Source organism: Panthera onca, chromosome X (genome assembly GCF_046562875.1).
Source record: "Panthera onca isolate mPanOnc1 chromosome X, mPanOnc1 haplotype 2, whole genome shotgun sequence".
Lineage (NCBI taxonomy): Eukaryota > Metazoa > Chordata > Mammalia > Carnivora > Felidae > Panthera > Panthera onca.
In genome coordinates, this window is record NC_138357.1 from 104,257,488 (window position 1) to 104,270,263 (window position 12,776).

General features: G+C 39.0%; 1 protein-coding gene across 1 annotated transcript in view; it reads right to left on the reverse strand.

Annotated features, from left to right (window-relative positions):
• Positions 1 to 553: 553 nt before the first annotated feature.
• Positions 554 to 12,776, reverse strand: part of IL1RAPL1 (interleukin 1 receptor accessory protein like 1) — a 1,360,593-nt gene continuing 1,348,370 nt past the window's right edge. The window contains exons 10-11 of the mRNA XM_081794008.1: positions 7,185 to 7,355; positions 554 to 6,736 (exon numbers count right to left, since the gene is read on the reverse strand). Of these exons, the coding sequence (XP_081650134.1) occupies positions 6,018 to 6,736; positions 7,185 to 7,355 (890 nt within the window). The 3' untranslated portion in view covers positions 554 to 6,017. The remainder of the gene's footprint in view (positions 6,737 to 7,184; positions 7,356 to 12,776) is intronic.

Genomic DNA, 12,776 nt, shown 5'->3' on the forward strand with positions numbered 1-12,776 from the left:
CACGTGTATTTGTCTATTTTCCTATTGCTAGTCAAAGCAAAACCAAATATATAGTTGTAAGTATTCTAAGAAAAAAAAAAGAGCGCCTCCATCACCTACGCGTGAGTTACATACATTCTAGATTGTACAAAATCAAAGAGGGTAGGCAAAACTAAAGGGAAACACTATGTAAAATGCACTTTTTACTGACTGTTGAACATATCTGAGAGTGTCTGAGTTTAAAATTTGACTTGAACACCAGCAGAGGAAAATGACTAAATTCACTTTCCTACTTGGGTTCCCTCAAACTCTGAAAATGTAAAAGTTTTTACAATTCAATAGCAGGTTATATGAACATATCTCCACTACTTTGGCGGAAAGAACACACTAAAAATTCTAGTTACCAGGAGCATATGCTGCAAGGAATTTGGACAACGGTCCATGTATCCTAACATAAAGATGTCTTCATCCCAGGTGAGAATTAACCTAAAACACTCACAGCTGATCTCCCCAAATTTAGTCTCTCATTGACTAGTAAGGATAGATCCAAATTACTTTGCCACATGTTCATGCACTATGTAATATGTCATTTTACATTAAATCTTTTTTTTTTTTAATGACCAGCATGCCCTTTGAAACTTAAGGTTATCTGGACTATGAAGATTGAAATTTACACAACATCAATATTACACATAATAGTCTCAAGTTCATGTGCAGTTCTTCGGTTTCTATTCATTTAGTAGTGGAGGGAACACAGTGTAATGATTTAGAGTGATTGCCTTTGTTAAGAAAGAGAATACTTTTCAGGCTTGTGGACCCGGGGGGATGCATCAATGAATGCAGTGAATGGTAGGAAAACAACAATGCCTTACTTCACTAAATACAATGAACAGTTCAGAAAGAGGAGTTTGTCAGTGGACTCAGAGACTACTCAGAGGGACATTTACTAAAGGGCAGGAGGAGAATGTTCTTTTTATATATCTTACTTGTCTGTAATAGAGAGATGTTTTCTATTGTGAGACTGGAAGAAAGAAATGATAGTCGATGGAAGATGAGAACTGAGTCCCTTCTTAGGGCATTTTCTAATGCATGACTGAAGTCTGATGATGAAAAGACACACGAGATTAGGACTGAGATTAACTCATCATCATCGTCATCATCCTCCTCCTTCTCTTTACTCAAACTCAGGTCGTACAGCTCGTTGTGACAGTATCGTCATTATTAAAATAGCACAAACTTTCACCTCACTGCCAGTCCTGAGTAAAAAGCGAAACTAAATCACCACCTCACTTCAGTTGATTTCTTAACATTCATCATATTGCTCCGAAGTCATATCTTAAATCCTGAAACTGGCAAAAGCACAATTGCTGAAAATCAAGCGTATAACCAATTCTAAATCCTGGCACAAGGAAATGAAGTCTCTTTGGAAAAACACGTCAAATGATTGTTTCTTTTACTCCGGTACCGGACTATTTCTTCTTTGTTTTGCTGTGGGAAACATGAGTCAACTCAAATCATAAAGGAGTTTCAAGAAATAAGGCATCATGCCAAGTCACGTTTCACATTCCTCCAAAACTATCTTTTGAGTAACTTAGGAAATGAGTAAACGATCAGAGTAATCGAGCCAATTCTCATTTCTCCGGGCACAAATTACCTGCCGTCCTACCCATTTTGTTCTCACGATAGACCAAGTCTCCCACAAAGTCTGGGCACGTTGGGAGAGGAACTGCCTCCGTTTGTTAAAAGAACGGGAATCATTCCCTGAACTGCCATGAATGAAGGTGAGGAATAGTAGGCATAGCAAAGCTGGCAAGATAGGTGCTTTATGCCAATGACAGTTTCTGAGACTATGCCCTAAATCCAAACATCAATAGCTTTTCAGAAGCCGGATGTCTTTGAGACACACATCCGGGAAAACCCAGTTTTGCACACATTCACCATTTTGTCTGGAATCTCAAGGCCTTCATTATTTCCTTTAATCCTTTTTATGGACTCAAAGTGTCCGTGAACCTAAGTTTAAGGTCTGTTGACAAGGATAATCAAAATTTGGCTATCAACGACTTTCTTTGCTCAGAATAATAAAGTGGGAAGTGCTCAGGATAAAGCGAGAGACAGCTCTGCTTCCATGGACACGCTCCTCCTGTTAGGGAAGTCAGTTGCTTCATCACCTCTTTGTAATGCTGGATGGACTGTTAAAAATGTTGTTCAGTGATAGGGAATACGTGCCCGTAGGTGGGATTTCTAACCCATTTAATAATATTTCACCTTTCCGAATCAACTACGACAAGGATGGGAATGATGGCCGAGGACATTCGGATCAGAGACAGTAAGGGGTTTTCCTCTTCCGTGCCTGCGTATTCTCTTATTCCATTCAGTCATTTCACCTGTGCAACACCGATGGTCTCCTTTGGATCTCACTAAGCTTTCTTCTGAGACTAAGGACAAACTTAAGGTAAATAGAAAAAAAAAGAAGAAATGAAGCACAAGATGCAAAAAAATACTTCTTGGAAAAAGGAGAACTATGGTATCATTCCAGAATCAGAGCATAATTTACAAACATATGAATTCATGTCTTCCTAGAGATGGTGATCTTAATTTACATAAATGGTATCTGTCAAAGTTAATGACTATTCTAGGATAAACAAAACTCAGAGTTTAGGGATTGGCTCTGAGTTAATATTTGCTCTCGTTATAAAATGCTAAATAATAATGAAATAAGGAAGAAGCGTGTCCGATATGGAAGATTAGGTCGATAGGGTTCAAATATATAGATTATGAAGGAAGTAATAAACCAAAAATGGTTGACTCTTGGAACAATCAGGTGTTCAGCTACAGAGATATAGTAGGTTCAGGACTCTTAACTCATCATGTCTTAGATTTATTTCACAGAATTGATCTAAACTTAAATCAGCTGGCTGCAGGAGATACAAATTTCCGCTCTGCTCATAGGAAATCTAAGGAATGAAATACAAATTAAATACTCGAAGATTTGAGCACCAGTATACAGGGTAGGACGCTCATAGGCAGCAAGTAGAGTTTACTTTAAAGAACCAGATGGACTTTGAATCCATAACGTGTCACTCGGAGCCCGAGCAGTGAATGATGAAAAAACAGGCAATATCAAACATCACATGTGTCCAAGTCCAGAAGCCCATTCTCTCCCTCAGCCTGGCTAACATAGTCACACCTTCAACTGTATTTTTACAACTAGGATGTTCTCCTTCCCCACGGTGCCCACCGAAAAAAGAGAAGGATGAAACCTAAGCACTAGGGAAAATACCTTTGTTCTCTTTTTATTGTGAGTTCTAACATAACTTTTATTAAACACAGAGCACGTGAACACATGACAGCATCCTTCAGTTCTCACACGGAGCTGATAGAGGAATACTTGGGAGGAATGTTACTAAAGCCCTAGATAGCTTCTTCTCCATTTGTTTTCTTTTTAAAAAATATGACAAAGCATTAGAGGAAAGAAAAGTTTCTTAAGTTGTGAGAATATCAAATATTACCCATCAATCCCTGAATCATGCTATTCAAAGTGCTTAAATCTACACTAAAAATAGAACAAAAAATGTACTCCCGATGCAGCTAAATTAACACCTATGGATGCCTAAAATATGACTGTGGTCTGATTACTTCCTCTATACACTTCCATCGTGCACTTAAGAAAAATTAAAAAACAAAGAAATCAACCAGGCCATTGCCATGTTTGCAGTTTTCTGAGCACTGGGGGAGTGTGGAATCCAGGCCAGTGAGGTTCACTGGCACCAGTCCCTGACAGGTGTCCATAGTACAGAGGAAACAATGGCCTTCTTGGATTCTGAAAATAACCCAATGTGCAAAGCTGACAAAGTATATGTGTCCTTGCAGCTTCCGTTCTGCTTTGTGAAAAAGTGACACAGGTCCAAGGGGAGCATGGGAATGAAGAACAGATTGGAGAGAAGGACCCTGGGTGACTTGTCAGGGAAATAAACATTTTAAAGCAAATAAAAAGCACTGCACATCCCAAGGCTCCTTTACCTTGTCACACAAATACTGAGACCTTTGCCTTGTTGCAGAATTCTTAGGCTCATCTCATACATTTGCACTTCGATCTTACCCTCCCAAATGAACTCTTTCGAAGTTTACACTTTTTCTTTTCCTTTTTTTTTTTTTTTTTTTTTGTGGCCAACTCACACCTTTAGTATTGCGACCCACACTGTAGAATTGTTTTCTCGTTATATGGTGGTAGGAATAAACCGAACATACGATAGTCACTACACGAGCCCACAGACGATGACTGGAATGGAGGTTTCTACAAGGAGTCACTAAAGTAACGTAGTTCTATATTCGTGTTTTCGGCACATCGATTTTTTTTTTTTGTTAACTAAAAGCTACGTAGGTAATATTTCCCTTTAACAATTCCACCCTCTGCAAGTTCCTTGATGATTGATTTTGCATTATCTTCACCATGAATATTGTATTAGCTGCTTATGCCATTGGTTTCAAACATAAAGCTAAACGGTAAGGGATGAATTTCTTGGGAGCATCAGCTTTCTGTTTCTGAAAGATAGAATTACACAGTTAAAATAAAACTAATTATTTATACAGTAAAATTATTTTAAACACTTTCTCATCTAATTTAAAAACTATTTTGCGTAAATAATGTTTATTTTGAAAATATCGATTTCTGTTGGTACTCATATGCTTGACCTCCTGAGTTCTTCTATAAACACTTCGATAGTAATAAGCGTTGCTTATGTTCACAAACTGAAACCGAACACTTGATTCTGAATGTAGCATTAAAAATTAAATACAGTGAATTAACATTTAAATACAAGGGGACCCCATAATAAGTTTCACAGATCTGTTCTCTTTAGAAAATAACATTTTGTATCATACAAGGTGACAAAACATATTTGATGACACATCCTGTCCTTCCCTTTGGTTTGGAAGCCTTCAATGTAAATTTCATTTCGACTGGTGTTGATTCACCCTTTTGAGTTAACTTGCCTGGCATTTGCACATAATCTCATTTGCAGAAAAATTATAGAGGGAAAAGAGGAAGTAGAATATTAAACAAAAACAGCCACAAACACATTCATGCCTTTCCAGGAAGTGATCAAATATAGGGCTTGATTTTTTTTTGTTTTTTTTTTTTGTTTTTTTGTGTGTTTTTTTGTTTTTTGTTTCTTTTGTTTTGTTGTGTGTGTGTTTTATATATATATATATATATTTATATAAGGGTACATCAACTCATTTAAAAACAGAAACAACACTCTCTCCCCCATTTTCATGCCCTTGATCTTCTCTTCTGAGCGCTCTGTAGTGGTCACTGTCAAGTGACTAGCACACTTCTGGGTCTGGAGTGTATTCTGACGAGCAGTGAATTAAACGTTAAGACAGTTAGACCCACCCCCACCCCTCCTCAGAGTTTACACATCATGCCGCCATTAGAAGGGTAGAGGTGGGGAATGAGGTGGGACAAGGAAGAGATTCAGGGCTCTGATCGGCGGGGCCCTCCTGTGAGTGAGTGTTCTTCTTATCTTTTTTTTTTGTTTTCCCCAAATGGCAAGGCCCGCATTCGTTGCACTGCTCTCCGGAGGCCCACACGGCCCTGCTGATCCCAGGCAGAACCCAAGAGAGGATCCGGTGCTCCTTGTCCCATCGGATAGATTTGTCCAAGCACCCCAAGGAAATGTTAAAAGCAAAAGAAAAGCAAGGAAAGAAAATAAAACCCATTCTAAAACTAAACTAATGAAGCAAAAAAGGGTTTTCTATCTATACATAAGTCTCTTCTTTAAAAAAATGTAAATTTACAAATTCCAATGACATATAAAACAAAGTCAAAAAATGTAATGATAAGAGACATGGTAAAACAGGAAGACACTGATGCTACAAAGAAATTGCCAAAAACATATGTACAAGACCCTGTTTTTCCTCGTGTTCTAGAGATTGTAATGCATGTTTTTAACAGCAGCAGTCGAGGATTTAGTTCCAGGCACTGGACTGCAGACTCCACTCAAGCTCCCAGGGACGGGGTGTCCCTTGCTTTTCTGTCACCAAATCACACTGGATATACTGGTCTCCCTTGGCAACAGCGGCAGGATGGCACTGTTTGTGTGGGCCTCATCTGGATTCTGCTCCCTGCTCGATTTTGTCTGTGGCCGCTGCCCGTTGATGAGTGTCATAGGGATGTTACAATAGGTATGCTGATTTCCTATGGAGGTAAGAGGCAGGGTGCCGGTAGGAGGTACGTCATACTCGTAGCTTCGGTAGTAGTGTTTCTGACGCATTTGTGAATGGTACGTGTTGTGAAAGGTGGAACGGAGATCTGGGTGGGCAGTGGCTAGAGCTGTGGAGGTGGCCGCGGCCATGGAAATGGCCGAGACAGTCTGCAGCTCCCCAAAAGGCCCCTGCTCGCTAACATCTAAAGCCTGCTCGTGTGTAATGGGTTCTATCCTCTTAAAAGGCATTTCATATTGTAAACGTTTCCAGAACTTAGAGTTCAACTTGTTGCATTTTGGTCCGTGCCATTTAATAACCGTCAGGAGCTTGATGGTGTGCTTGAGGGCTTCCACCTCCTGGTAGTTCATAATCCCTCGTAGTTCACTGCATTCGATGAGTATCACTTTGATTTCTCCAGTTACCAGCATGTTTCGAAGTCTGGTCTCCAGCTCAAAGATGCTCCAGCCCCTTCTGACTACGTAGTTTGGGGTCATGACAATAATCAGCCTCTTGCTTTGATCTACACACCTCGCCACGTCTTCAATGTAGGCTATAAAAGAGAGAAGAGTTTATCGGAATGAGTGCCTCAAACACCTGGCCCCGAAGGCCCCAGTAGCTTCTCTCTCACACATTAAATGAGAATTGTTGCTCGGTGGGTAATACCTTGAGAAGATGACAATGGCCAATGACCACGCTGAATAGAGTGCGGGCTTTGCTTTTCTCAATGTTGGAAATATTTTTCCGAGTTACAAATCTCCCATTTGTGTCTTTAAGTGTCAAGGCTCATAAAATGAGATGCTTTACAGAACAATGAAAGTGGCTCCTCAGGGGTGTCAAAAATTAAGTTTCATATGAATACATAATGACATTTCTTTCTTGAGACACTGATAGACACAGTTTTTGATGTAGAGAACCAAAAGTTAAAATTCTGCCTAAAAAATGATGATACACAGACAGACCAAGAATATGCACACTCTCAACTGAAAACATTAACTTACTTCCAGTTGGGATTAAATCTCTGTCTGGTATAAACAACTTATATCCGTAATGCTTTTCAAGCATGTCAGGTAGGATTTCAAGAGCAAAGCGTTCTTCTTCTCCAGTCTCTTGATTCCACTGGTCAGGATCCACTTTGGTGTATGATAAATAGGCATCATAATCTTTATTGTCTGTCAAAAACATTACAGAGTAAAGTTGAAGGCACTACATTCCACAGAAAACAACAGGACATGAAAACATTCAAGTCTTTTCAAAAACATCTCTAAATGTTCTGCTTCGGGGAGACCAAAGACGGAAGTCTATTCATTTCCAATAAGAAGTCAATAACGCCAAATATTCTGGAACTAATTTGGAGGTTACAAACTCACATTTTTATTTTTGTTGTTGTTGTTGTGAGGACAGTAGTAAAAACAAAATCAACAACAAGAGCAATGAAATGTTAACTTCGGACATTTTTGATGCATGGATGATGGAGCATCTTGACTGCCTATAAAAGGCACATAACTGAGTACTATGCTCTTACTCTAAATAATTGTACATTCAACTAATCCTGCCTTTGGCCATTTTACTCTGTTGAGAAAAAGAAAACTGCACCTGGCTTGACCATAGAGGAATGATATTTTGATGGTGGGTACTGTATTGATTTTCTGTTGGGGAGAAAATAAAAGCTTGGAATTATTAATTTTCTACTGGGAGCCAGTTCTTGGATTTGGGGAATGAGAATGTTATTATACTGAATTAGTTTAGAAAGCCATATTTTTTTGCTGATCTCTGTTTATCTCACACGTAAAATATTGCCAGATATTTTTTATTATTTGACGATAAGAATAAAAAATAATTACAATATAAGTGAATGAAACTTAGTTCTCAAATCTGTTTCTTTCCTCATTCTTTCCCCTTTTTTACATGGAAACTCTTTAAATATTTGATGACTACTATCATGCATTATCTTTATCTTAATTGTTTAACATTAAACATCCCAAATTTCATATTGGTTGTTTCTAATTAAAATAAGTCACTTCTCTTCTGGACAGTCTTTCATTCATCAGTTGCCTTTTCAGAACGTGATTATCCAGATTCATAATTCACCTCAATTCTAAATACTATCAGTATGTTGAGCTTACCAAATATCAATATCCTTAGCTCTCTTTTGTACTTCCCTGATGATTGTCAGCGTATTACTCAGTTATCAGATCAAGTTGAATCGAAACATTCCTAAATTTCAGAACAAAATGAGCTTTGTATTTGGCCCAGAAAATTTAAAACGTTGGGGCTATAAAACATCAAAGATAGATGGACATCCTTGACCATTGCTCTGGGTGGCTTTGAGACACTCCTTTTGACTTGGTGACACTATAGCTCACTTTCAGAGATTCATATGGGTGTGTTCATTTCAGTAGTCTGACAGTCCTGAGCCAGCTAGAAGTCATTCTATAAGTAAAACTTGTCAGGGCAAACTCAGAAAACTGTTAACTGTATCTGAAGTTAAAACAGGTATGTAAGAAACTAACAACTCCACTATGGGATACCTGAATGAAAATCTTTAGATATAGAAGACTTTTTAAAAAAAATAAAGCAGGTTTCAGGTTGGAAAAAAGTCTAGAAAATAGCAATCATCCAAACATGCCATATTTTGATACTTGGTATTTTCTTTATTCTTCAACCAGGAAATAGCTCTATGTATTATAAATAAAATTCCATTTTCACCAAAAGTAATAATTATATTTGCTATAGCATGTCAATGTAAACAGTTTAGTTGAATAAGAAATCATAGAAAATAGCACATAGTAAAGCTAGTATGTAATACCAGTTAATATTTAATTAAAATTTCCATGCATTAGATATTCACAAGCCATATCTATGAGACATAAGTCTTTCTTTACAATATTAATCGGTAGCTTCCAATCTAGTAGGCGATGTAGACAGCTCAATGGTTTATTTCTAGGGGACAAACATGTTGCTAAGAGTAGTAAAGGGGTCATGGCCCAAAGGGAGTGTTCCTTAAACCAGACTGTGGATGGGAGAATGATTTCATGCATATACTATTTTTTTCTTAGAAGTTGTTCTCTTCCAGTTTGCTACAAGGCACTGTAACATGTTGAAGTTTGCCCAATTCTGGGGAGCTTAATGACTAGATCCTCATTCCTAGCCCTTTACCTTCTTTAAGGTTAAAAATACTTGAAAATCAGGGGCACCTGGGGAGCTCAATATGATAACTGACCAACTCTTGATTTTGGCTCAGGTCATGATCTCATGGTGGGCAGATCAAGCTCTGGCTTGGGCTCAGCACTGGCCGCGGAGCCTGCCTAAGATTGTCTCCCTCTCCTTCTGCCCCTCCCTTGCTTGCTTGAGTGCGGCACATGTTCTCTCTCTCAAACTGAGGGTTGCTGGAGGCGTGTTGGGTGAGGGGATGGGCTAAATGGATGATGGGCATTAAGGAGGGCACTTGGTGGGATGAGCACTGGGTGTCATACATAAGTGATGTGTCACTAAATTCTACCCTTTTAAAAAAATTTTTTTATTTATTTTGAGGGAGAGAGGGTGCAAGCAGCGTATTGGCAGAGAGATATGGGAGAGAGAGAGTCCCAGGCAGGCTCCACACTGCGAGCGCAGAGCCTGATGTGGAGCTCGAACCCATGAGCTGTGAGCTCATGACCTGAGCTGAAACCAAGAGGCAGACACTTAACCAACTGAGCCACTCAAGTGCCCCTGAATCACTAAATTCTACTCTCGAAATCACTGTCACACTATATGTCAACTAACTGGGATTTATTTTTTTTTAACATTTTTTTATTTTTTGGAGGGCGCCTGGGTGGCTCAGTTAGTTGAGTGTCCGACTTCAGCTCAGGTCATGATCTCACAGTCAGTGAGTTCGAGCACCCTGCCTGTGCTGACAGCTCAGAGCCTGGAGCCTGCTTTGGATTCTGTCACCCTCTCTCTCTGCCCCTTCCCGGCCCACACTCTGTTCTCTCTGTCTCTCAAAAATGAATAAATGTTAGAATTTTTTTTTAAAAGAATATATTTTTTATTTTTTTAATGTTTATTTATTTTTAATGTTCATTTATTTTTGAGAGAGAAAGAGAGAGAGTGGGGGAGGGGTAGAGAGAGAGGGAGACAAAGAATCTGAGGCAGGCTCCAGGCTTTGAGCTGTCATCACAGAGCCCGATGCGGAGCTTGAACTCACAAACCGTGAGATCATGACCTGAGCCGAAGTCGGACACTTAACTGACTGAGCCACCCAGGTGCCCCAACTAACTTGGATTTAAATAAACTTAAAAAGTAAAAAAAAAAAAAAAAAAAAAAAAAAGGACAAAAAATTGAAAATCATATCAACATGAACACCAATAAGAACAGAGCACTCAGAAGAGATGAAAACAACTGGTCCAATGATACTGGTAAGTTCCAGCTTGATATCACTGTTGCTTACACGATACTGTTTCCCTGCCTCTTCCATGGACATTGCTCTTACAACTCATAAATGCTGTTGTTCCTCAAGATGTTTTCTGTGACCTGCTTCATTTGTCTCTCAGCCTACTTTCCCTTAAAAATCTCCTTTCCTGGAGCTGCTGGGTGGCTCAGTCAGTTAAGCATCTGAGTTTGGCTCAGGTCATGATCTCATGGTTCATGAGTTCAAGCCTGGAGTGGGGCTCTGTGCTGACAGCTCAGAGGGGATTCTGTGTCTCCCTCTCCCTCTGCCTCTCTCCCCTGCTCACTCTCTTTCTCTCAAAAATAAATAAATATGAAAAAAATTTTAAATCTCTTTTCCTCCTTTGACATCAATAATCACATCTATAGATAATTCCCTAATTTAGATGTACAGTCCTGTTTTCCTTCTCAAGAACTAGCTACTATACCCCACTTTCACCTGTAACCTGGACCCCTTAATCTGGATGCTGACAACATAACATGCTTCTGATCTCATGCTCTGTTCTTCACCTTTTATTTCACTGTAAGGTTAATAACATTACCATCTTACTTCTTTATTCTCCAAATGTCAGATGTATGTTCCGCTTATCCTTTTTAATTACTGATAATATCATAGGCATTCATTGGTAAAAGTCCTTTGGATTCTATTTCCAACCCAGGTTGGGTCCTACTCATTTCTTAGCTGTTATAATTCTATTTTAGTAGGTCTTCCTTCTGTTTCTTTCTCCTTCTGGCCCATTCCACATACAGTTGTAAAATTTATCTTTCCAAATATCACCACTGATTATGTTTATAGTATCTTGGAAAATATTTATGGCTTCTCATTGCCAAAAACCAGCAGCCAGATCTGTAGTGAATTTCTTTTGAATTTGAGTCTGACATCTTTGACTTGGAGGTGATCTCTTTTCTCATGTATGATATTATTGTGCTCACATCTCTTCTTTTTTCTTTGACTACAATATCCTTGACTGACATATGCCACTAGGGCTTAGTAGATGCTCAAACCGAGCGTGTTAATTAAATAAACGAATAATCTTTCATTTGGGTATCACATGACTTCTATCTTAATAGCCAGTGTGGGGAGTTTCTCAAGACCTGGACTGTTTCCTAGGAGAGGTGGCTTTGGAGATATACACTCCATGCTGCCTGGACTCCTCAAGGAATTACTAGAAGCTGTGGGGTCAGCATTTAGCAAGGTTCCTTTGGAATAGTCTTAAACTGTAGTTGCTCACTGTGGCTCCACAGAAGACTTTAGAGTCCTTGTAAACTCCTCTGAAAAAGTGGTTGTCAGACTTGAGTATGAATGACTACAATTTGGAGGGCTTGGTAAATATGGATTGCTGGGCCCTACCTTCAGAGTGTTCCATTCAATATTTCTAGAATAAGTCCTGAGAATTTGCATTTATAGCAAGCTCTCAGGTGATGCTGCTGCTGGTCCAGGGACCACACTTTGAGGAACTCTGCTCTAGGACAGGATGTAGACATCCAGAGGGCTCAAAGGTATCAAAGAACTGCAGTCAGCTGACGGTAACTGACCAGAGAACAACAAAAACTAAACACTGCAGCATTGGGTCCATCGTAAATGGGGCAAATACTTACAGGGGATGTACTCTAAACAAAAAAGCTGAAGCTCCACACTTCCATCAAAAAGAAAATAGATTCTTGCCTAGAATAATATATATATTAACCATATTAAGCCTAAATAAACCTCAGGAATTGGTACTAAAGCCTCAGTCACTTTTCTATCTTTTTATGTCATCTGGACAAATTTATAGTAGTTAACCTAATATCTCTCAGGTCAAAAGAAGTTGCTCACATGCAGATAATCTTGGTAGGAAACGTGGCCCAAAAGCCCCTTCCGAAAATCTGCATCTTCAAATCAACGGCACACTTGATTGATATCTAATTCCTCTCTTTCCCCAGAGTCGATGTCAGAGCAGTAATGGGCTAAGCATTTATTTACTACCAGAAGCAAACTCCTGATTTGAAAGTTACCAGACTGCAAACGTCGTGCCAGATGCCATACTAAATTCAGCAGTGTGTTCTGACTCAAAATCATTTATATTGTACGGTTTCTTCTGTTCTCCCAATTACCAGACAAATATGAATCTTGGGTAACATGTCTTCAATTTTGTTTAATATCTGTAAGCACATAAACTGGCTAG